Source organism: Sinohyriopsis cumingii, chromosome 17, assembly GCF_028554795.1.
Source record: "Sinohyriopsis cumingii isolate HCF-2022 chromosome 17, ASM2855479v2, whole genome shotgun sequence".
Classification (NCBI taxonomy): Eukaryota; Metazoa; Mollusca; class Bivalvia; order Unionida; family Unionidae; genus Sinohyriopsis; species Sinohyriopsis cumingii.
The window spans coordinates 62,069,672-62,096,067 of NC_142977.1; the positions used below are offsets into that span (position 1 = coordinate 62,069,672).

A 26,396-nucleotide genomic window follows, 5' to 3' on the forward strand; every position below is an offset into this window, starting at 1 on the left:
AAGAAACGCTTGCCCATAATTATTGTCCCTAACTACATAAATGTCTTTGGAGGCTATATTAAAACACTTTTGACAAGATTTTAGTTTGCTTAATTAGTACTGAAGCATCTTCACGATGACCTGATACTTGAGTGCAACGGTGTATATGTTTAAGAATTTCTGACCAGTATCCCTTGTAGTGAATGAAACGTGACACCAGTCACACGCTGCCCGTGGGAACACAACCAGATGAATTCTTATCGTTGTGAATAAGGTAAGTATGCCACATTGGAGATAATCAGTTCCACATTAAAGGTGATACACGCAACTTCTGATATATACAGGTAAGTACCTTAGGGACTCTCTAGATCAGAGTCTGCTACCATATGTCAACACTTACATATTGATGCAACTTAGAAACATCAGCTTTACAGGTAGATGACACGAAGTTCTCGAAAAATTATATCCGTTTCATGTAAGAGAAAATACAAGAATGCTTTTGTTTGAATAATTACATTAAATGTGTACTTCGTATATACGGATCATTTACAAATGCTATAATAAACAAATATCCCGCAAGTAATTACCCCTCCCGTAAATAGGAACATATCATAACCCAATGAAAATGATTTACATGTGTCAGTGCAAATCCCGTCATATTTTGTATTACGACCATAGGACAATATAAAGTTTACGACCATTCACGAAAATACGTGAATAGTTTAAAGAAATCTGGTAATTAAATAAGGAAGAAATGGTGAACAGCAAAACTATAAAAGTGGGGGACGTATTAACATTAACATAGAGTCACAACATCTATGACACAGGATATTTCAACTTAACTTATTAGTTTAGGATTTTACTGCATATCGAAAATGAAAATATGGACTTTGGAACGTTGTCCAAACTAAATCTAATACTAGAATTAAGTTTGACAAGTTTGCATTCGATTTGCTCTCCTTGACATGTAAAATGATGATGAATATGTCCATGGTGATGATGATGACAAGTTGTTCTTCGTAATCTCCTCATGGGCTTTTTCTTTATTATATTTTACATTGAAGATCTTGCACAGGGAAGAAATATATAAAAGAAAAAATGTCGATGAATGCTTTACCTTTTGTAATAGCTATGTCCTCGATCTTAAAAAAAAAGGTTTAATAATTTGTTTTTATTTGTATTCCTTTAAGTGAAACCATGGCGCAACATCTAATACTTAATGGTAAGCATCATTTCTTTAGAATTCTGATTAATATAAAAATCGTTGAAGCTAGATACAAACTGACACCGCCTACATAGACACTGGTACATCCATACATCCATACATACATACATACATCCATACATACATACATACATATACACACACACACACACACACACACACATATATATATATATATATATATATATATATATATATATATATATATATATATATATATATATATATATATATATCCATACAAACATACATCCATACATACATACATACATACATATACACACACACACACACACACACACACACACACACATATATATATATATATATATATATATATATATATATATATATATATATATATATATATATATATATATATATATATATATATATATATATATATATATATACCTGGCTACCAGCATGCCTGACTACCTACCTACCTATCTAGTTAGTGGCATACAATGCAACTCCACAATTATTTTATGGCGTTTTGTTTTTATTTTACGAAGATGATTTTCACAAAATCCGACCCTAAAATCGTGATAAGGTAATATTATTTAAATAAGAAATATTTTTAATTAAGGACTTTTAACAGATACATCCATGACCGTCATTCGACCACCAGCACCCTGTAACAACAGAGTTTCGTCAGAAAGTATCACAACATGACATCTATAATTAGTACCAGAGGAAGCAACACGTGCATGAAATTACATATAAACGACAGATTGCCTCCTGAACAACTCCAAATATTCCGCTTCTTCCTGTTCAGGACCCCTCTTTTGATCCTATTCTTTCTTAGTGCATTATGAAGCCCAATGTCCTTTGTCTTTACAGTGATAACATGTATCTTTAATGTTTTCTCTTCTGACACCTGTATTGCTTTTTTCACGATCTGGAAATGCTGTAGTCCAATGTCCTTTCTTCTTGCAGACATAGCAAGTATTTTGACTTTTATCTCGAAACGAGTTGGAGTAGTCCGTCGGCTTGTCTGAAGAAAACTTTCGTACGACACCTCGCAAAGCTCTGACCAGAAGTTCGATCTACGTGGGCTCTTCCATTGTTCTGGTAGGCCTGAGAGTAAAATGAATACTAGAAGGGAAGACACTAAACCTTAATATATATATATATATATATATATATATATATATATATATATATATATATATATATATATATATATATATATATAGCGTTTAAGATGTTCCGTCAAGACGAAACGATCGCATCACGTGGTGGAGAAAGAAGAACAAAGTAAGTGTCAAAAACGTGATTTATCGCTTCGTACAGTAGCTGCAATCTTGGCACAAATTCATGCCAGTGATTTTGTAGGTGACATGGGTGAGCCAGAATCCAGATCCAGAGAGTCTATACCCAACCAACTTTCACCACCATTAGTTGATCATCAAAAGCACTACCACATTCAAGAGACGGAAAAGCGCTTCTCTAAACATTTAGAACTATGGCTTACACGTACAAGGTGAAATTTAAATATTAGAAAAAGCAGATGGATTTATCAATGAGGTGTGAAATTCTTTGTTAACCACACTGAAACGACAATGTGAAGCCAAACAAGACGATTGCTTGAGACCTTACATCCATCACGAAAGTTTGAAGTCCCTAATCTGGATTGAGCTAAGCAGCCCGACAGAACTGTAACCTTCCAAATTGATCGACAAGATTCAACACATGCAACAATTATAATACATGTTTGACATCACCGATGAAAAAGCCTCACTGTTCAATTCACTTTCTCGTCCCCAAGGGACAGGATGCAAAAATGTTTTACTGGTAGACGACCATCGCGGCACCAAAACGAGTGTCGGTCAAATTAACAACCCTCAAGACAAGATGTGTTTATTCCGTGCCATCGTTGTGGGACGAACGTATGCCGACAAGAACCACACTGTAGAATGGAAAAGAGTTTGGCAAACAATTCGAAAATCGAAATATGCCAAACAACGAAGAGATACAAAACTCCTGTTACAGAAAACAGGACTATCCAAAGACACATCCTGTGACATTCATGAACTGCATATATTACAAAACATCTTGGCTCCACGATAGACCTTGAACGTAAACCCTCAAGAAGTGCGTGGATCTCTGTTGTTTCGAGACAAAGATTTCAAAGACGGTAAATACATTCACATAATATCATCGCGATGAACATTTCGATGACATTACCATTATTGCCGTATTCGTGTGATACTGTTATTGCTGTGAGAAATGTGACTATGGCTATAACAATCGAGAGCAACACAAGTATTGTGGAACGAAATGCTAAGGATGTTTGGCTTCTCAACCTTGTTTCGATGAAGGACAAGAATGAGTGTATTGCCCTGCATATCAGCAATGTTATGTTAGCCCAACCTGTTACCAAAAAACATCTGCAGACGCAAGGTTTACATCAGAAATGCGCTTGTCATCTCCTGAGATTGTGCACTACCTGTGGACACGTCATACGTAGCAATATAAAAGGCACACATATGTTCAGGAAAGAAACGAAGTCACATTTGTCACCAAATCGGGGACACGGAACACGAATGCTACATTTCAAAATACTATTCCAGAAAGATGATGACCAGAAGAAAGGCAATTTCGTCTTTTTCGATTTCGAATGCATGCAAGAGACTTGCATTCACATTCCTAACTGAGCATGGTTAATCAAGCGTGCGAGAAGTGCCTGCACTAACCTATCATTAGGCATTGCCCTCACTGCAACAAGATTCCTGGAGGACGTGTTTCGAGGACCAAACACGATTGCCGTTTTCATAAATAGATCTTAGACCCCATACAAAACGTGGAGCCAAGGGGACATCGATCATTACTGATATTGACATCGCCATGCCACGGTGATGGCTCACAATTTCTCGGGCTATAATGGACAGTTTGTGTTGCGAACAAAGTACCCAGCGTCCTACAATCACTTTGAACTGAGCCAAAATCATTTCCATTCACGTGTGAAGTGAAGTTTAAAGATTCGATTAGTTAATTGGCTATGCCTTTGAGTCGAATGCCTAAAACGTTTTGAATGACAAAAGTCGCCAAAGGCTATTTCCCACACCTTTTCAGTACCGAAGATGATCAACACACACAATCTGCTACATTTGCCTGATGATCACTACTACGACCCCGACAACATGCACACCGAACAACGAGTATTGTCGTTCCGACGTGGATATTTCACAGCGCAATTGCTGTACTTGCGCCTAAACGCACAATCAAGACCAGCATTGAAGTGTACGATTTACAACTTTCCAAAGAGAGGAACATACGGCAAGGTCGACCAAATTCAGAAAGGCGTTTTCGCAGACTACCTGGTTGCCTTTTTGATACTGAAACAAAAAGCCATTGGCTATCCATTCTGATACCACACTCCCAAAGACGAAAAGAAATTTAAAGAGGAATACTGGGAGCAGAAAGGCATCAATTTAGGTCACATCGAGAGCAAAGAAGGAAGGCGATTGTTTGTCAAAGTGATGTTAAATTGATTGTGGGGCAATATGGCACAACGACCGTGTTTACCCACGACGGGGTATTGACAGAACCTTCCCGTTACTTACAACGGTTCATGACCAATCCAAATACCTGAAACACGTAGACTTCGTTCGTGAGGACTTGATCTTAGTCAAATAGGAGGACGAACGGGACATTGTAGAAGCCGACAAATTTGGAAATGTTATCATTGTGGCTTACGTGACAGCCAATGGTCGCTTAACATTATACGACGTTTTAGAACTGTTAGGAGATAACGTCATGTACTTTGACGAGGACAGTTGCATCTACATTGATCGCCTGGGCCACTGTTACCCTAAATTCTAAGAAGACCGTTTAGGAGCCTGAATGGACGAGCACCCCGACGACAAAATTCTAAGTTTTGCCAGTGGCGGTCCTAAAAATTACTTCATTTGACCGTGATGTCACAGTTATAACACGAAGTGCATTCGTTGATTGATCGCTACTATTTGTCCGAAACATAAAAATTGCAAACGTACGGGCAACTATTGCAACGAATACAAATCTTTCACCAAGCTTTAGACAAAACAGCTCTGCCCATTCTGAAAATTTGTAAGACCTTCATAAAATGTCCATCACCATCACCACCACTACCACCAGCGTTGAAGACGCCATCACCACCCGCAGTAGTCAAGACATACGCAGCCCCACGAATGCCTGAGGAAGAAGAGGTATGAGAAGTATTTCAAACACCGTCAGCAGCTCGGCGTCTTTGTTGACCCCTTACCCTTTTCCGCAACGAAAAGAACGTATATCTTGGATTAAAAAGATCATGTCCGCTTCTCCTTTGACAGAAGTGAAAATAAACGAAGGGAAAACAGAAGTAAAATAAGAAAAGGAAACAAGATCCACCACCACCTCTACCTTTGACTTCTACTCCCGTGGCGCATTGTACACGAAAAGCCGGTTCCAAACCACTATCTCTCAACCTCCAAAGTAGCATCAGGGAAAAGTGGGTGAACTATTTAAAAATGAAGAATGTGTTAGCCAGCAATTACTACGATCCATCACATCCTGCATGTTACGGACGAGCTACGAAATTATATCATGCTCCCAAAACCCGTCTAAAAAGTCTCCATTTACCTCAAGTGAAACGGTGGTTACAAGAACATGCCAGGTACACTTTACAAACTCCCATACCGACGAAACTGTTCCAGAAGTCGCAACTGAGTGGAGGACATCGATCATGAATGACAAGCGGATTTAGCCAGTGTCTCTCATTTGGCCACCTAAAATCGTGGCTACAAATATTTATTTTGTGTCATCGACTTCTTTTCTCAATTTGCCGGGGTCATGTCATTTACTTCCAAGTCGAGAAGTAAATGAGTACGTGCCCTCAAATTGGTGCTGAAACAAAGCGGTCGTCACTCTCTTCGATGGCAAACCAGCAAAGGCATCGAATTACTGGACCAATCTTTCCGAAAAGAATTAAAGAAACATGACAGTCATTGCTTCACCACCGAGAATCCCGAAACCAAAACCATCATCGCGGAACGTTTTTAACGCATCTTGAAAGAACGCAAGTGGAAATATTTGACTCATCAACAAAGTACATCGACGTCTTTTCACGCTTGATTCAAGCGTACAATTAATCTTACCATCAAAGCATCAGAGGCGACTCACAGGAAGTCACTTTGAAACTGAAATGACCAATATTTTTGCCTGTTTGGTACGTCACCGACAATGTCTGTCCCAAATAGAGGTGATGTGTTAGCAACAGGACATTGGGTGCTCATTGGCTAAACCAAACGCACTTTCGGTAAAGGTTCCTTACCCAATTGGAAATCCTAATTGTTTCGTGTCCCTGGACGCGTGCGTGACCATCATCGTCCGTCTATAAATTGGAAGACATGACCGGCTAAGTGTTAAAAGGGACGTTTTTCTTGCCCGAGTTACAATACGTAAGCAAAAGAGAAGAAGAAGTATACGACATCGAAAGCATTCTGGAAGGAAGAACACCGTAAAGTGGGAAAACGACGTGTCAAATAAGTTAAAGTACGTTGAAAATAATATCCTCCGCGTTTTGATTCATGTATAGACGCTTCGGAAGTCATCAACTATAAAAGGAAGTGACGATGATACCCTTATACACAACCTCAGCTACCGCTACCACCGCAGTGACCACATTTTCACCGAGTTCTTCTCTGACACGTACAAAAGCAACTCTTGTGGGTCTGGTATGAAGAACGTTTGCCTAATACGCAAATCATCTTTTTCTTGAGAGCAGCATAAAATGTCTTGCTGCAAACAGACAAAGGCATTTTGGGACGGCGAGAAACGCATCTAAATGCATTGGACGCTACCAATTCAGTATTTCTGCTTCCCTAGTGTCACAGCAAGGACAATGCATAACGAGACGACGAAAAAATTACCCCTTCAGAAGTCTTCACACTGATGAAGTTAGAAAGACTAAGAAAAGAAAATCCATCCGAGACTTAGACGTTTTTGATTATAAAATCATGGAGACAAAAAATGATGCACCGAGAGGCTTGCGATTGTTTCAAGATAGAACGGGATCTATTTGCCATGCCACCTACTATAGTGACGATGCAAGAATCCCAATCGGTCGAATAACAACCCGTCTTCTCTGTCGAGTACCGCTTTCCATTTGATGGCTGATGCTACTGACAATCCCAAAACTATCATCCAAGACGCTAGACTCTGCTTACTCCGGGCGGAAGTGTTACCTAAAGTGGGAAACGACATCAGTCACACTTTAAGGGGAACGACCTCCAGGTGTCCGATACGACGCGTGGAAGTGTAAACATTCACCATTCACAAGGATCAGCGATCCATGATTGATCGAAGATCATCTGTTCTAAGGACATTTACATTTGGATCGTCGATAATTCAGCCTTCAACAGAGTTTTCAATCAATCTTCTTTCAACTTTCAACACTTTGGGATATCCAACAAGTCAGTCGCGATTGCAAAATCCTTGTGTACAGCCCTTTTGAACATCAGTTTAAATATAAGAATTACTTGAGATCGTACTTGTCCCTGTACGAAGCCACAGTACAGTTAGGAGCTAACAGCAGTCGCGGCATTACGTACGAGGATTATGCTGCAGATTATGGTTTGTGGGCTTTTGATTTTAAACCAGACCAAGGCAGCGACGACGGACATTTCCACCATATAAAATCCGGCCAAATTCGTGTCGAAATTCAGTTTAAAGACCGAGAACCTGATTAAAGGGTGATTGTCTTTGTATGCCGAAGTTGACATTAACATAGATATCAACAGTTTGAAAAAAGTCTGTATAGAGTACTCGAAACTATGGAAGACTGTACTTCCTCTTTGAGTAGTTGATACTCTGTGGAAACTGAATGGGATGATTCCACGGAAACAGACCAAAAAAGACAAAGACAAAAGGACATAGTGATGAAGTCCAGATGGCCAGAACAAGAACAACATTTAGTCTCCTGTTTTGCCAAACACTTAGCAGAAACAATTACGAAATTGATCAAGAAAGTTGTTGTGGGGTTTAACGCCATTTTTCAGCACGTAATAAGCAATACATGGCAGAATCTACTGGCAACATTTCTCACATACCCACATTGGCTGAATCCTAGACTCGAACGCCGCAAATAGAGGTGATATGGCAGTGATCCATGACGAGGAGCGCTTTAGAACATTCAGTCACTCGGGGCCCCGATCAAGAAAGATTGCTATGGATGTCAAAACGAGCATCACAGTCACATTCGCATAAATGTCTGATGATGAATCAAAAAGAACAATTGGAGTATCTAGAAGAAGCTTGGGGCCTCATCTCAGAATAAGCCATGTTGCATCAGTGGTATAAAGACTTCCGTGATAATTCCTCTTCTACACTGATGACTCATGGCTCATTATGCGGAAACGAAGCGAAGAAACGGTTATTTGTCAGAGATTTTCAAGCGAGAAGTTCAGGTTGATTTGATAAATTATCATTACCTGTGAAGAAAAAAACAAGAAACAACACCAAATGGATACCTGGGATCTTCATTAACTTTTGAACTACAGTTCGTACACTACTTCTTGGAATCATATCGTGTATGCTTAAAATAAAATTCCTCATCCCAAACCTCAAGATCATCAATCTTATGTCATCAACACATACGACACTCATCTCCCAAGAACCCACTGGTTAGCCATCTACTTGCCAAAAGAAGGCTGTGTGGAGCATTTTGATTCGTATATGTTGCCAACTTTGGAAGACGACATCATTGACTCTATGAGAAGAAATGCCCAGATAATACGATTCCGTGATGTGTGGACAATATTGTGTAGATTTCCTTAATCAATCCAGCCTTCGATATTGTTTTAAACATTTAGTGACCTTTTTATTATCAGTATTCTAGAAATGATGATAAAGTAGATTGAAGTCTCTGTAACCTTTATGGTTATCTTTTGTATTTAGCTAGGAAACGTAGTGTACAGCAACGGCCCAATGACTTCCATCAGTGGAAGTCTAGCTTGACTTCACAATGTTGTCAACTTTGTCCAAAATTGTTTGTTATTATAAAAAATGTGTGTTTATTTGTTTGATTGACTATTGGTGATTGTTAGTTATTTGAATAAGAATGTTGGGTTTTGGAAAAATGTGTATGTCATTTGTTTTCCATTTTTATCATGATGCATGCCCTTAGACTTCTCTCTATCCCTCATCCTCAGATCAAATTGTGATAGCGTTTCAACTCTAAACATGGCGTATATGTTTTCTATCGAGCCAACGCTTGAACAATATAAAGCGATTCAGTCTCCAGTCTGACCATCAACTGCTGGCTTATCCTCCTATGAAGATATATACAAGACAATCCAAGCTAAACGAAGATTACCTGAATTTGCATCGTGTCAGGCAACGTCTGACACTCAAACATGAAGAGATTGAGAATATCCGAATGTTGAAATTGACCGGAGACCTGATCGAAAAGCTCTTCAGAGAGAAAATCAAGAAGGTAAAATATGAATGAAAAGAGAAATACAGACTTCAGAAGCATAGAGAGATCAGAGAGAGAGAGAGAGAGAGAGAGAGAGAGAGAGAGAGAGAGAGAGAGAGAGAGAGCAGCAGCAGCAGCAGCATAAGCCACGTGAATCAGAGTTTTATTGTCGACTGCCGTGTATACACAAAATAGTTCTCTTTTTCTTTCCGAAGAAGCAAGCCATATTCTGTGGGAAAGCCTGTCACCAGATGGGGACTCAATGTTATACAATAAAAGATTGCCATAACTCCCCGTCCACAAAAAAGCCCCATTGCAGAGCTATCCGATACTCTAGAAAAGAGATGCTAATCCAATTGCCAATTATATGTTATTAATTTTTTTACGGAAGTGTGCCTATAAGCACTTCGTTTGTTTGACTTTGTTAAAAGTGTGTCTATAATCAATTCGTTTCCGTGACTTGTTAAAAATAGTCTGTTGTTTGTTTGTAGTTAGCGTTTGCCAGTAAAATGTGAGTTTCTTTTATGTCCGTGCGTTCCATGTTTGGTCATGGTTGTTATATAGGTACTGTAAGTTTTGGTATCAGGGAACGTTTTCCTTTACGTCAACGCCTTAGTAATGTAAAGGAAGCGCTCTTCAGCCTAGCTACCCATCGTTGATTCGGGAACTACGAAGGCTGAGCATCAGACTAACCAAGCTTCTGCAACTTCAGAGCTATCTTACCTTACCTCATCCTGAGACAGACCGGAGAAGTCAAGAATATGATAAAGACACCGCCCCAGCGACAAGCACACCAGCCACAACCACCACCAAAACCTGTGGTTCACCAGACAGAAAACTGGGACGCGGTATTGGAGAGTCAAAACCAGGCGTGGGAGCCTCAGCGACCACAACATCATTAAACTGATGCATCTGAAATTCAAACAAAAAAGACATTGTCAGGGCTACCCAGATCTAGAAAACAGACTATTCAAATTGCCAATTGGTGAATATTTGGAGCGGTGTGATTATAAAAACTGACTCCTTTGTTGATGTAATTGTGTGTGTGTGTATGTGTGTGTGTGTGTGTGTGTATGTGTGTGTGTGTGTGTGTGTTTGAGTTAGAGGAAGTTTGTGTGGATATATATTGTGTTTGTTTTTCTCCTTCCCGTGTGGATAGTATATTTGGGGTTTGTTTTGGCTCATTCCTGTGTGTAGATAGTATATTTGGGAATAGTTTATTCTACTTTCCTTGGGGAGGATAGTATAATTTGGGGTTTTTGAACGTATATTTGGGAATAGTTTATTCTACTTTCCTTGGGGAGGATAGTATAATTTGGGGTTTTTGATAGTATATCTTAGGTTTATAAGGGTTCCGTGTGTAGATATTATATTTGGACTTTTTTGTTAATCGACGTACAGGAGATCACGTAGCATTCAACAAAGGGAGCGAACGGGGAATTCGCAGAACCTACTTGCTAGTAACTTCGATGCCATAAGAACCCCTACTAGAATTGCAACAGCAGAGATTCGACATAGTAATCGAAAAACAACCATGGACTATGTCTCAGCTTGCCAATAATGCCTTCAACATTAACCGACTCTGTGAGAAATACTCAACAAACAGAGGCACCAAAAGGGACAAAGAGGAAGAAAAGAAACCCAAAAAACAGAGGCAACAAAGGGGGCAGTTGCAATGGAGGTTAACACGATTCAAGGAAAAACTATATATAACATAAACGAAAATTCTATTGACATCATCAAATAATCAAGGAAACTGTATTCAGTAATCTCAGTTGAATGTTTACCCATCCCAACACCAACTCCAACATATTCATCGACTGAGGTAAACCAAATTATTCCTATGGCAAGACATAACTTACAAGAAAATCCAAATGTCGACTCAAGGGCAACAATGCTACAGTCAGATATGAACTCAACAAAAACGAAATCAAAAACGATAACACCAGTCGTAAATGTGGCACCAAAGAATATTGCATTTACACAAAGTAAACTTTAAACATCAAAAACAACTACTGAAGATACAGGAACCACTGGAATTTTGATCACTATAAGAAGTAAGAAAAAGAAGAAGAAAAAGTTAAGAAGATTTACCCATTTCTCTACATTTTCCAGAACAGGACATGCCAAGTTAATTGCAACAGCAGCAGCAATGACAACAACCACCACGGCAAAAACAACAACAACATGGACGGAAAACCCGACCTACAGCCGAACAAAGTGCAAAGATGGTCAAGTACATATTTGACCAGGCCGGAAAATTTGGAATTGGCAATATGATGGCTGACCGAACTGATGTACTAAACTTCGTTGAAGACCTAGGACGTATTTGATGTACAATTACCAAATGACAGAATGCCACGGAAAGTTCTTAATACCACGAGATTTACGTTTCCAGCGTGCAGCACACAGCACCCGCCAATTAAATGATGAATTCCATCTGACTCCGATGCCACTATTGATATTAATAACCAACGAACTGATTAAGGTACGTAATAAGGAAATCCCAAAATTCAAATCTTCACCTGAAATTGAACACCTGGCCATCAGGGATATCATCTGGCCGGATATCATCGAGACAGAAGTCAGAGTGTACAATGCCCAAACATCTGAAGGGATTACTGTTTCCATATGAGGATTAACAACAGTCCTTTTTAGGGCTACCTAATCATTGCCTCTTATTAAGAGATTTCAATTTGGCTTGAGATCTGGACTTGATCATACTAACGTAAACCTAATACAATCCTTTGCCCACCATTGAAATTAAAAACCTTAATTCCTAACTGGACAGTCAAAAATTATTAATGGTCTCCAAGACCTAATTTTCTAATTTAAAATAAATCGATGCACACTATGTGCTTTTGGAATTAAATTAAGATATGAAAATTTAAAACTTCAATCCTAGAATCTAATTACGATTGTGGCTAATACAGAATTGGAGATACCCAATATATAAGTAACTGGACTGAGTTCGGTAATATACATTTTGGCGTTTTAGGTACGTTCCGGCGACCTTTGGTGGTTCTCCTTGGTCATTCACCTCCCTGTCACTTCGGACGTTAAAGACGAGTGTGTGGGCCGACTCCCACTCTTCTTTCAGTCAGGTGCCCCAAAGAGCTTTTACTCACGGAACCGGGGTGAGGTCATAAGCGCCGTGCCTAATCCAGCGAGACGTCTCACCTGCTGTATACAGACACTGAATTAAATTGAGTGCATGTTTGGTCGAATCCGACAACCGATAGCCCACCATACAGGTCGTACGTGACTTACTGTTCCACACCTGCTGGCCTAAAACAAGCAGCACTATGAGTGCATTAATGCGTTGGGAGAAGCTGCTTCTTTCCTTCCCGCTCGAAATAGTTCTTCATCCTCCGTTTTGGCATTAACCAGTCGTGCATGCCTAATTGGGCGAAAACGACGTTAATAAAACTGATTGATAGATTGATCGATCGCGCCATTCAACATTGAATAGTAAAACTGGATTTGTTTAACAACTTAAAATACAATTGGTACTAAATGGTGGGTGCAGCCTATGTGGTGGAAAGGATAGAACATAAATGGAGGCATGAGAGAGGCGGAAGTAGAACAGTTAAGAGGCTTCATTCAAGCAAATTATGTAAGAGTATGAACAATGAAGGAGGCACTTGACGGTGTCATCAAAGTCATGTGCCTTTTAGAAGACATTTTGTATTTGACAAATTGGTATTTTGTAAAGTAGGGACTAGATCAATTAAGTCAAGAGGAGTAATGGTGGAAAAAGATAACTGAGCTAAAGAAAGAAAGGATAAAGAAAACAGAAAGCAAAAAGAGGAGTTTGAAAGACTGAATGAACATTAGATGAAGGTGCAGGATAAATTTAGATCTACGGGACATCATGACTGGATGCCATAGAAGAAAAAGAAACAGAAAAGAATTATTGAGAAAGTTAGGAAATGGTGGACAAACTGGAGAGAATGTAAGAACCCAAATACCCTTTCCGGGGCCACTCATATGCCTCGAAAGATTTGCTTTCTTGCCTAATTTTTTTAGTTGTTGTATAGTTGTTTGTGTTTGTATGTTGTATGTTGTATGTGTTTATATGTTTATGTCCCGCCAAACGTTATAGGGTGTTTTCTGCTCTTTGGTCCCGATTGAGGTCAGCCCCTTGCTATATTGTTACCAAGCTTCAGTAATGTGATGTTACCTGACCTGATCCATTCATATGGTCCCTATACAACAACCTCACATTCCCTTGTCCGTATACATTAATATTGTTCAACATGTTAACTTCCCATTGTCCGTAGAGTGTCCCAGGGTGATCTGAAAATACTGGTCCGTAGAGTGTCCCAGGTGGTCTGTAATGTTTTTTCATATTTTCCGTAGGGTATCCCCCTTCACTACTGGAGTCTCATAAAATGTTTGATCGCTGGCATTATTTCAATATCTTTTCTGGCGTTCACCGATGCATGAATGTCATTACATTCTTCAAACATCTTACCAGAGGCTTTTAATACCCAGTAAGTTATCTGTACAACATCTTGGCCCATATATATTTATGTTCTGTGACGGTTCTTTGATTACTAGGTCTTTACTGTCTATTTTGGGGATGGGGTGGGGTGGAATCAAACCTGCATGGATGGGCTCTTCAAAGATCATCTTGTGGCCTTCTTCACCAAATGTTGCTGTTATGTTTGCATCATTTACTGGTACCCGGGTGGTGCTGAATGTACTTCACTGACGGCTCACCCTTCTGTCATTTCTACACGTTAACTGACTTCTTATCTGACTTCCCAAAATTACCTATGCAAACCAGGTTGTTTTGGCTTTCTTGATAGTTTTAGTACGTTTGCCTATGTTACAAATTAGACCCCGTCCTTATTCTGTTCTAGATATAGCTGCCACTTGGCTTGATGATGCTAGCGTTGCCTTTTTAATATCGTCGGTACCTTCGAAAATTTCTTTTTTTTTGGTTTAATAAGAGGGGCTAATGTTTGCTCCAAACCTCTCGTAAGGTTTTCACGTGCAGTCTGTTGCGACTGTAACATATCTTTGACACTTTTCCTACCTGCCATAACATTACGAATCAATTCCAAATCTTCGCAAGCAGGTTTATGGCGTTGCTTCTCATATTTGTTTATGACATCTATGGCAGATATTTTAATAATGATTATAAATGTTAAATCGAGGAGTTAGACACGTTCTTGTCCAAACCCGCACAATATTTACCGCCAAGGCTGGTAGTTCCGGTCAAATTAATAATGAGAAAAATATACTGGTTCGAACTTCAACGAACGTGAAGTCGGGGCACACATATGAATATTTACAAGACCATGCGAGTCAATGCCACTAAATATCATAATATTACATTTGTCACATATTGCTTTAGACCACGTGAACATATTGCAGGATTGGCTTGAATTTCAAGCATTACATCGTCGTACACGAAATGACTGCTTCGTCGATGGTCGAAAATAAATCAACGGTCGAGTTGCCACTCTTTTCACTCAACGTCTTTTGAAAATCATTTTATACACCAAAACACGGTTTATCACGCAACTCCGCAAGCCTAATCAGCAATAGTTGAGTTTTCATGATCCACCAGAACCAATGATTGGTGCACGAAATGACTTTTATAATATATCAACATGATTGGACGGTTTAGGTGTTCATGTGGGACAATGTTAATGACGAAAAAATCTCCTTTTTCTACAATTATCTATGAATTTTCTTTTTTGTTACGCAATTCAATAATACGGTATAGAATGCAATCATGTCCAAATATTTGTGTGTTACGTTGCGGAAATATACACACTGCAAAACATAAGTGTGTGCGGTATTTATGACGCACATGGAGAGTTATAGAGTAGGCAGCATTGTGACACTGACCCGATATGGTTAGTCGGTGTGTTTATGGCTTCGGAAAGGATTGGTAATCCACGACAATTAACACTTTACTGTTTGGGATATATTAATGAAAGAACAGCAAATCCTCCCAGCTCAGCATTAGTTCGAGAGAACTGCAGGTCCTTGCAGCATATATGGAACTATATACCTTTGACATTATTATGTTTTTGTTCTGGATCCGACCATGATTGGATACCTTTTAGGATCCTGTTCAACATAATCTTCGATTGGTTTCACAAAACATTTGTCTTTAAACTTGTCATCAGCCTATTGTAATTGTTCTTTCGGATAATCGCTGGTATCGAATCCATTGACCTAACGAGTCAGTGATCAGTGATCAGTCTTCGAAGTCTGTTTTGTTCACCACACGGAAAAGATCTATGCGGAAATGTTTGCACAGATTCTCCATGGTCTATCTGAACAAAACATTGTTCATTAGTTTAAGGAAATCTTCAAACTCTTGTTATGTCCGCTATGCGTTTATTCATTTGTATAGACGGAGTCATCTAAGCGTGCCTGCCCGACTCAAGCACTCAGTGGATGTTGGTCACACGCATACGCAGTCGCAAGAACAATACTGTGCATTTGTTATGTTACGCATAGCTGTGTTTCGTCCAAAAATGAATACGCTATAAATGATATCAAATTGAATCGTCGTAAGCCCATGAAGACTTAAAATACCAATCTTGCATGGATTATATACTTAAATTCGTTATGAGTCTATGCACTTGTAAGATGTTATGAACACAACATCAATAAATGTTCATTCAATGCTTGTATCTTGAGTACACTTATTCAACCACATTTTCCGTTACCTACAGTTAGCAGCTGTTGGTCCATAATCAACTCCTATGGATCAGCATCATTTCAATATTCCATACTTCTACTTTATTATATATTGCCATAGTGTTGTTCAACAGGCACCTGTTTGTCTCTTGATTTTTGATTTTTCAGTTAAAAAATATTTTTATAAACTATAAAGAATAGCTTCTGATAGTTACTTCGCTGCCATGATTGAACAACATGCCATTTATTTTCCTTTAGTTCCACATAAAATTCAATGTCACAAATTCCAGAAATCATATAGGTTCAGTATATTAGTAGAAGTAAATTGTTGATGAAGCTGATGTGTTATTTGATGTGTTATTTGAATTGTGATTAACTAGCATTCAACAAATGTGAAGTACAATTTCATCCTTAATGACGTGTAACAACCAAACTTTTACTGTTTTAGCATGCTCAGGATGGTTCATGTATCTGTGTATCAAATGAAACAGTATCGGTAATATTTTCACCTAAACAAGTACTAACAAACCGCTAATGAGTTTTGAACAACTTATTTACTCCCGTGTTCAATTCAGTTTTAAATGTTTAGTGTATTTTTTATTTACTTTTATCAACGGGAAATTTTGATTTTTCAGGTATTTTTCTCACCTGTGTGTTTCTGTCTATTGAAGCCCAAGGTTAGTATAAATACATTCATGACCATTCACAACAACCTAATACAAAGGTTGAGAGATAATGAAAATCAGTATAAAGAGTTCTTCTCTCATATAATTTAAGGCAATATTAGGAATTGAGACGACACAGGTAAACATAGCTTCCATTGTATCAATAAGTGTTTCTGCTTTTTACTACTGAGATATTTATGTTATGGTACAATTACATTTATGATTTTTATACTAAATCTATTTATTAAAAATAAAGAAAGCATTTTAAGATTAAAATTACCATCGCTAGTTCAGTCTTAGAATTTATGTCAATGTTTAACGAAATCTAAACCGCTCATAATTGTATTAAATCAATGACTGTTGCGCCAGATTGTACAAATGAAAAATATTAACATTATTAACGGTATATATCTACTCAAATTGATAGACTCGAGCACCAACTGCTGGAATGGCCGCTATGTTTTCCAAATGTTAATGAGGCACTATGTCTCTGTTCTTGTTTCAGATTGCAATGCTTGATGCACATATCAGATATATATTTCAGCGCGTACGTTATACCATATTTTTACGATATATTGTTCTCAATATAATTTCAAAAGACTATGGTTACAACGTATATGATGGAATATATACTGTAGCACACACAACTGTGGCAAATCGCAAACTAACCTTGAAAAAATACATACTTTATTAAATTAATACGTTGCATGTGGATGCATTGTGATGTAAAGCCGTTAATTGCACGCTTTTGTGTCGAGTATGCTAAAACATCTTTGCCTGCCATGACATAAATGAAGGCGTTAATTATTTGTAGATGTGTTATTTGTTCGGATTTCCTTAATTTCTTTAATTTAGTTTTTTTAAACAATCATGGTTGAAAAATATTTTTGATTAATGTAATCCAAGAATTATATTGAAATCCTAAATTTACTTCATCAACATAGATACTGTACCAATTGTTACATATAACGGCCTTTAATGCCATTAAAATAATGATTGATACAAGTTAAAAGTCTTAGGCTTGTAAATGTTTATAGTTTGCATTGAAAACTATCTTCTTAACAATATGCATGTATGATGATACTAGTAACAAAACAAATACTAACATTTATAAAGCAATTTCCTAATGTGTCCGTGTGGCTGAACTCTTCTGCAGTCGAAGGAAGTGCTTGCAGTCATAAAACGATCACTAAGCACAGAAGGTGGAGTAAATATTGGAATTATTAGATGTTTGATTGACATGATGAAAATACAAGTAGGAGTAAGATTCCTTGATTGAATCTTCTTTTTAATTATCAGGCTTTTACCTTATCACTGCCCATAATGACTGAGTTTGAGTATTAGAACAATCATCCTTACAAGTTCTGGACAAGTAAAACCATTTCCAATTCTTTCTTCAGAGAGATACGTTAAGAAAACAGAGCATAGTAGTGAACAATATGTTAAATATGCATTTAAAATGAATGATAACATATTCAACCCTAAACATGACTACATAAGAAAACATGAGGGCTAAGCAGGTCAATTAACCCATCCAAATTGTGTTGATAGCATATAACTTGATGAATGTATGTATTTAGTACACATGATGTCTCAGATATACTATTAGGTTTTTAAGGTTTATGCAATTATAGAGTGGAAAAAACTTAACAAGGTAAACAAACTAACAATCAGTTAAGAGACAAATGAGAAGAAATCAGTGGAGATGTATATACAGAAATAGAGACAGAGTGAACAGAATGAGGTATCAGAGAATATACTGTTTTGAAGAAAAGGAGAGAAAATCTGTTTTATGATTTTCAAAGTGTTCAATTTTTCATTTACGCAGCATAAGTACGTAATTTCTATCAGTTTTATATAGTTTTCAGTCTAGTACTGTGTATATTAATATCTTTTAAAGCTACATAAAACCTATTCATTTTAGTTACGTATTGTTGATGCAAACGCGTTTACTACAACGTCCATTTGAATGTTTTTGTTTGCTCTAAATATCATATTCTGCAAATGAAAAAACAAAATCTTGCATACCTGTTTCATCAAAACATGATGAAAAGCTTGAAGCAATGTTCAAATACACATGCATGATATAAAATACATGCATAATATGGATGTGTGAATAGAAAACAAATAGCCATCCGTTATATTCATTGTGATGCGACAAAGAATTTGATGCTAAATACCAACGCAGTACCGTACATTAAAATTACTTCAAATCATCAAATCATTATTTGCATGATATATATATATATATATATATATATATATATATATATATATATATATATATATGTGTGTGTGTGTGTGTGTGTGTGTGTGCAAGTAAAGATTTGGCCAATCCTTTTGTTGAATGATGTATTGTTCACTTTATTTGCTTTCAAACTAAGAATTTACTTGCTACCTTTCTTCTAAATGCGTGTAATACAAAATGTTTGTTCCTGATCTTTGTACAATGACATTTCAACTTCCCTGGAATATTGATAGCAGTTTCACATTTTCCACGTTTTGTGTATTACCTTAAAATATAATTCTTCTTTGAAATACAATTATCTTCATAATATCACAATTACTTCAACTATTACTATTGCAGTACCTTCCTTCTATAAGGTCAATCTGATTATGAGGGATAAGGCATAACAGAATATATATCAATTGAACTGTCAGAGCTTATGGAAGAATTATATAAACTATGTTTAGCAGTGAGATTGGTGAAGTTGTTTTGTTATTTTGTTTTAGTTTCTAACAGTATCGCTTTTAACCTGTTTATGCGAGAATCATATTTATTCTTTCCTATAAATCTGTCTTATATAAGAACTAAATAAACCAGCCATTGTCCCAAAAAGAAGCTATAAAGGCATCTGTGGAACTATTATTTCCAGGGCTTTTGGATATTCTGAAAGTTTATTAGAGCACAACCAAATGTCGATCTCTATCAACGGAACTGTTTGGTCTTCATTTGACAGACTTATATCTTGATAAATATATCAACCAAAAGGTAACGGAAAAATAACAACCAAAATATAATGGTAACGTAACAAACAAAAGGTAATAGCAAAATAACAACCAAAAGGTAATGACAATATATCAACCAAAAGATAATGACAAAATAAAGAAACGACTAAGTAAGATCTTAAAATTCGTAAACTACATGTTAATGTTGTGTCGTTGTTAGAACATCAAAACGTTTATAACAATAACAAATATATGTTCATCATCGTGAAGACAACTAAAATGATTGACCATTCTATTTGTATTTGCAGGTCAGCTGCTTGAGTGTAGAATATGCAGAAGCGCTCGAAGTCTTGAGGACTGCAACGAAACGTATGTCTGCTCACATGATGAGGTATGAAGCTAACATAATTTTAGGGGTTTTGGCAGAAATGTGTACTCATATAAAGATGACCAAAGCTAACATTCTATATTATATGTTACATGTCCATTTTGAACGATTAAATGACACTTATTTCACATAAAGTATAGTAATTTTAAGTTGTTGCTATATTTATTTGCTAAAGATCGCAAGATATAAACCTTCTTTCCAGTCGGGGTGGGTGAATAATCCGCAATATCGTGCAATCTAACCGGATCACGATTTATAGTGCATTTACATCTCTACTCATTGTGGCTGCATCACAACATTCAGTTTTACGAGCGAGAAATGGCGATTCACATAAAAGATGACAGTAACCTGCAGTCCCTTTTCTGGTATGTAAGTGTATTTTTGGAGAAGGAGAGAGTAAGGGGGAGGAGGTATGAAGACCTGAAAGCAATACATAAAGTATATTGTAATCCATTCAAACGTTAATGTACAACCTGTTATTATTACCACTCGTATCGTCTATAAATATATATTAATCATATATTTCTGCTCATTAAGAAGCCAATTTATGTTTGTTCCGATCACAGTTGATTGTATATTTTTCCATTCGATTCAAAATAGTCATAATCCCACACATCGTTTACTGAAACGTTTAATAATCAGCGTTGTTACACTTGTAGTCCAATTTAAATTTATCCCATGGCTCTATTCGTTGTCTGTTTCTCCTGTTAGGCAACGTTCGATAATATATCCACCTACTGCGATTTCATTTTTATTAATATACAGTTTATTTAAAACTGCGGGAAAATGTCAGGGCAAATATAAGTAATGTTTAAATGCATCAGGTTGATTCGAAGTTATAAGTAATTGATGAAGTGGCATTCTTCTCCTCAATTGTGATTTGACATCTCTCATGTTTGGGATGAAATATAATATATACCATCAGTATCTGACATAAATCTAATGAATTAACTGTGTGTACTCATACAATTCATGCGCTGTCTATTGATGATCTGATTACTACCGGAAACGATATTGCAGCTACCAATAAAAACATTTGTGATCAACCGATAGATTTGGTGTATTAACTATGGTAGCACTGGGAAAATTTAACCTTTAGGGAAGAAATTCACACATTTAAAGAAAACGTTAGGCAGAAAATGTTATATTTGTGAAGCATTGATAAGGATGTGATTCCATGATTAAGCTGTTTTACTAAATGGATATATCACAGCTATTTCTCTAACATTTGTGAGATGCAAAAATATACCACTGTTTATGTAACAAAGCAAGGCATTTTTAAGGTTGCAATAGCGTATTTTTTCCTAAATTAGGTACGTTTATTCTCATTTCTCGGCTATGGCATGAGTTGAAGGTGGATTATCTGTCACAACAAAACAATTATATGTGACGGATAGACCATATTTATGGCGAAAAATAAGGAATATGTTTCGTACTCAGACACACATCTCCGATCAACCTTCTAATACGTTCTTGAACGTTAATGAATACATTGTACAAACAATCTGCTCTATTAACACTAACGTTTCTGACAATATTCAAGATCGTTTGGTCACTAATTATAACCTTTGATGGAACAAATAACGCATTAATTCTCATGTCAGTTCGGAAATTGTGATCCGAACAGAGACGTTTAATGTTTGAAGTTGAGTTAAGGTTTATGAAAATATCAGATAAAATCGAACACAATATATCTTAAAAGATCTTAACCTTACTGATGAATATTTTGAAAATGATTTCTGTAAAATTTGAATTGATACTAATTAAGCTTACATAACTGAAGATTTTAAAACTCACAAATCTCAAAAATGTTTCATTTCGAGACTTTTTTCTAAATCTCCAGGTATATATATATATATATATATATATATATATATATATATATATATATATATATATATATATATATATATATATATACATGGAGATTTAGAAAAAGGTTCGAAATGAGACATCAACACACATGCAGCAATACAATATTCGACTGACCAAAGTAATATAGGACTTGTATGTAAAGAAAAACAAGGAAATACATAAAGAGAATATCACACACCTTAAATACAATACGCTCTTCCAACACTACTTGCTATATTCTTATTATTCTGCAGGAGTGCTACATAGACGAAATAATCACACCTCAGTTACAGATTATTTTCAATGCCGGTTGCAGATCGAAACAGGTGAGAAATGTAAATTGGCTACACAATTTCTCAGTCTTATATAAATAAATGTTAAACATCACATCTATACCGCTTAATGTAAACATATTTTCATGCAATTATCTTTGGGGATAAATTCATATTAGCCGTGTCGTTTTGTTTATCTGCGTGTATCTGAAACATGTATTTTCAATTCCGCACCTAAAAAATCAGGTAGGAGTTTCAGCAATGAATCTGCCTAAATCAAGTCTGTAGAAGGTCTGAAACTCCGTCAATAGAATACTTTTTTCAGTAACGATATAATAAGGTCTCCGAAAATTGTTTTGTTCAGATTTATCATTTCATTACTAACACTATGTCATGTTATGTTTTATCAGTGTCGCGACCTTTATTGCTTGATCCAATCGAGTTGTCACCATAAGAATAACCGGGTCATTATGGCACGTGAAGCTTTGGATCATGAAATTTTGAGATTGACAACGAAATGTGATCTAGTGGTCAAAATCGCATTATTGTGATAATGATGGATTTCCTATATAGAGATCAATTCTGAGACAATTATAATTTATTATGCAGAAAACACACCAAAACGTTACCACGCATAAACTTGCGTTAATGGGTTGTACTGTACATAATGTTTTGATGCGCGACGTCAGATAGTGATCTTGCATCACACGAATATTTAAAAAAAATAAAATAAGTAACTGTTATATATTGTTGCATTGACAAAATCATGTTTTGGCCCTTTAAGATATTGTACATGTAACACAAAAGATTCCTAATTAATGCTTAACAAACCTTGAACTTCAACAAAATTTTATTAGTTTTTAAATGTATTTTGCCCACTTTTAAAGGTCTGCAATGCTTCTTCGCGAGGCAAAAGAGCAGACAATACAGGTCTGATTGCATGTACACATTGCTGTAATGTACCTAAAATGGCGAATACAACTGAATGCAACTCTAATATATGTGGAATCAAAGCAGGTATGTCTATGTTTTTAACTGCATCGATAACTATCACGTGAGTATTAATTCGTTTATAATTGTAGTCTGGTACGAACACATTTGAAAGCGAAGGTTGAACTTGTAAATGTTATTTCATAGTGCATATTTCACTGAGAAATATACATCGGATCCAGAGGGAATAGATTTAAGTAAAACTATGGACTGCGGTAAATTTCTCCTGTACCATTCACATGTACCAAGGGGAAACGTTTCCTTTCAACCTTTGTGCGTTTATTCCCTGCTTAACTGTAACAAACCACAACGTTTGCCAAAGTCGAATATACATAATTCTATTTTATGCTAGGCATAATCTGAGACATTAATATATTGACTCATGGTTTGTTCTCATGTGATAAATAATACTGTTGTATCTTCTGACAGACGAAAATGATGATAACTAGCAGCAGAGAGGGTAAATAGAACTTTTGCTGAAACGTCATTATGCCAACTAAGACCTTATACGAAAACATTCAAAAATATAAGGTCACTCACGCTGAACCAAAGCAACTAACTTTACCTAGAGTTTCTATAATTGGGTTAGTTTATTTTGTTCCTTGATTTTTGTCGTTAATGTTTTTCTTAATTTGTATGTGTGTTTCGGTTTACCGCAGGACGTTTTATTGAGGTCACATCTTCTCTATTGCTATAATTAAATCATTATTATATCAAGCAAATATCTAATAAAGACATACACGATATCATGTTATGGGATAATTTTAATTTATTGTTATAGATCCGTGTGGAGCACACTGTGCTTTTGAAAAGATGTTTCTAAATTTAATCATGTCCATGTCTCCACTACACCAAGTCTGATGAATATTTCGCAGAGTATGTGTATAGACTCCGTTAAACACAACTAAAATATTTCAATTATCTCTGATGACTTTAGGTATTTGTACATATCGCTGAGTAATATACATCACATCAGTATTCTTGCAGGATTTGTGTCTTTGTCAGGCATAACATCATGGTCAGTATGTGTTAATACAACTATTTCTGAACAACAGTTCAAGAATAATTCGATCGCATGAGTGTTGTATCACAACCTCTAGGCCCATTGAGCTAAACTGTTTTATGTCTTACTACTGGATCAAATACCTGCAGATGATATGTTTGATATCTGAGTTTTTGGCAATAAACACCCTTACTTTCAAAGTCGGCGGATTCAGATTAGTTAAGTTTATTTTCTTGTTTTATGCTCCATCTACCCCATGCAGCATAAGTGCCGACATGTACCTGTGCTCACAATCCTGTGTTTTCTATTTATATAAAATGAATCCGTAACAACTCTTACAGCAAACTCAGAAACTATATTTATCATCGATAATACATTTATCGAAACGTACGCGAGCATTGAAGTGCTTAAATGAGTAAATTGCGGTGACTCACCATCAATATAACTCACAATTGTACCTAATTTACTTCTGTCTGATAAACTAACATTACTTCGACTGATAAATGTATTTATATTCGTTTTATCAGCAATGATAAAATCTAGTTCAGCATCATCTGTAATCAATCTTGTACAATGTCGTTTATGATTTTATGGTCCTCCTAGGGTGAATTTATCAATTATTCTTCTGCCAAGATCTTTTGCGATTGTGCTCTCATCAGAATATTTATTTTGTTGTGGTAACCAGACTTCTTTCTGCCGACAATATGATATTATTGCTTCACTTACTGTTAACAATAGTAGTAGTTTTGCATCTATCATATACCGTAATAATATTGTTGATGCCCAAATTTTTTTGTCTGCAAAATGTTTGCCAAACCAGACATAATAAATCAGATGAAGATTTTCGGCAAACTTAAATGACTCGATACAAGCGAATCCTGCCAAATCAAAATTCGTTAATGGTCCTTTTATCGATGCTCTAGTCATTTTGTGTGTGGGATGTCCAGATATCTCAAAATACTTAGAACAATCTCCCATTCCATGAAAAAGGCCGATTAATATGCAACCATATCAAATGAAATATCATCTCTATAATCGTATTTAGTATTCCATAATCCACTGTGTCCCTATTCGACATAGCTGAGCTGTATTTCAGAAATTACAATCGTGTTGGTTTCCACGAATTTCTCTCTCTAGGAAAATGAGTAGAAACTAAAGAAACTGTAAAACAATTACTCAGTAATTGCCAGCCCTGACATCGTCAGGGTCATGGGTATATTTCAACACAAGATTTTGCATGTCTTCATGCAGCTACGTTGTACGATAAATAATGCGATTAGGTCGTACAAACGGATCATAATTTCCATTATCTGAACTTTGAAAGAGAGATATTGATACATAACCATTCTTATGTATTTCGTTAATAAAAACAAATAATCTCCTTGGTAAAATTTAACCATTCGATTTCGTGGAAATATTGTTATAGCATTAGTCCACGCATGTGTATTAGGACCAATAATCTCAATCGAACCTTCTTTATTGTTCTTACCATTATCGGGAATTATAATTTCTTTCCTAATTCAGCAACGTCTCTGACAGATGCTCCAATATCTTTAACTATTTCTCCCCACTCATTTATTATTTTATTTCTTTTATCCGTTAAACCATTTTCACGTATGGCGTTTGTAAAATGTTCCGTTACTCGTTCGGCTGCACAATTTATTTTTGAAAATTTAATCGGTTTAAGATTATTAACTCTGGGTTTATCATTTATCGGATAAATTCCATAAATAACGCCTGGTACAGAATACGCTGTTTCATAATACGGTTTGTCAATACCAGTCAGCTTTCCTGGTTTGGAATTTTTATTTAATACGGCAATTGTTTCATTATGAAGGACAGTGTCATATTTGTCACTGATATTCCATTTATTGTTTGTTACTGATAACCCAATAAACTTAACTCTGAAAAAATTTCTTTGATCGTTGAGATAATTAATAATCGTTTCCGCTTGTTTGTCCT

At 36.4% G+C, this 26,396-nt stretch overlaps 1 protein-coding gene across 1 annotated transcript in view; it reads left to right on the forward strand.

The window, feature by feature from the left end:
• Window positions 1-282: 282 nt before the first annotated feature.
• The window catches only part of LOC149779080 (uncharacterized), a 43,734-nt gene continuing 17,620 nt past the window's right edge, over window positions 283-26,396 (forward strand). Inside the window, exons 1-6 of the mRNA XM_089938559.1 lie at window positions 283-323; window positions 1,170-1,201; window positions 16,949-16,990; window positions 20,236-20,318; window positions 22,424-22,495; window positions 23,329-23,458. Of these exons, the coding sequence (XP_089794685.1) occupies window positions 1,177-1,201; window positions 16,949-16,990; window positions 20,236-20,318; window positions 22,424-22,495; window positions 23,329-23,458 (352 nt within the window). The 5' untranslated portion in view covers window positions 283-323; window positions 1,170-1,176. The remainder of the gene's footprint in view (window positions 324-1,169; window positions 1,202-16,948; window positions 16,991-20,235; window positions 20,319-22,423; window positions 22,496-23,328; window positions 23,459-26,396) is intronic.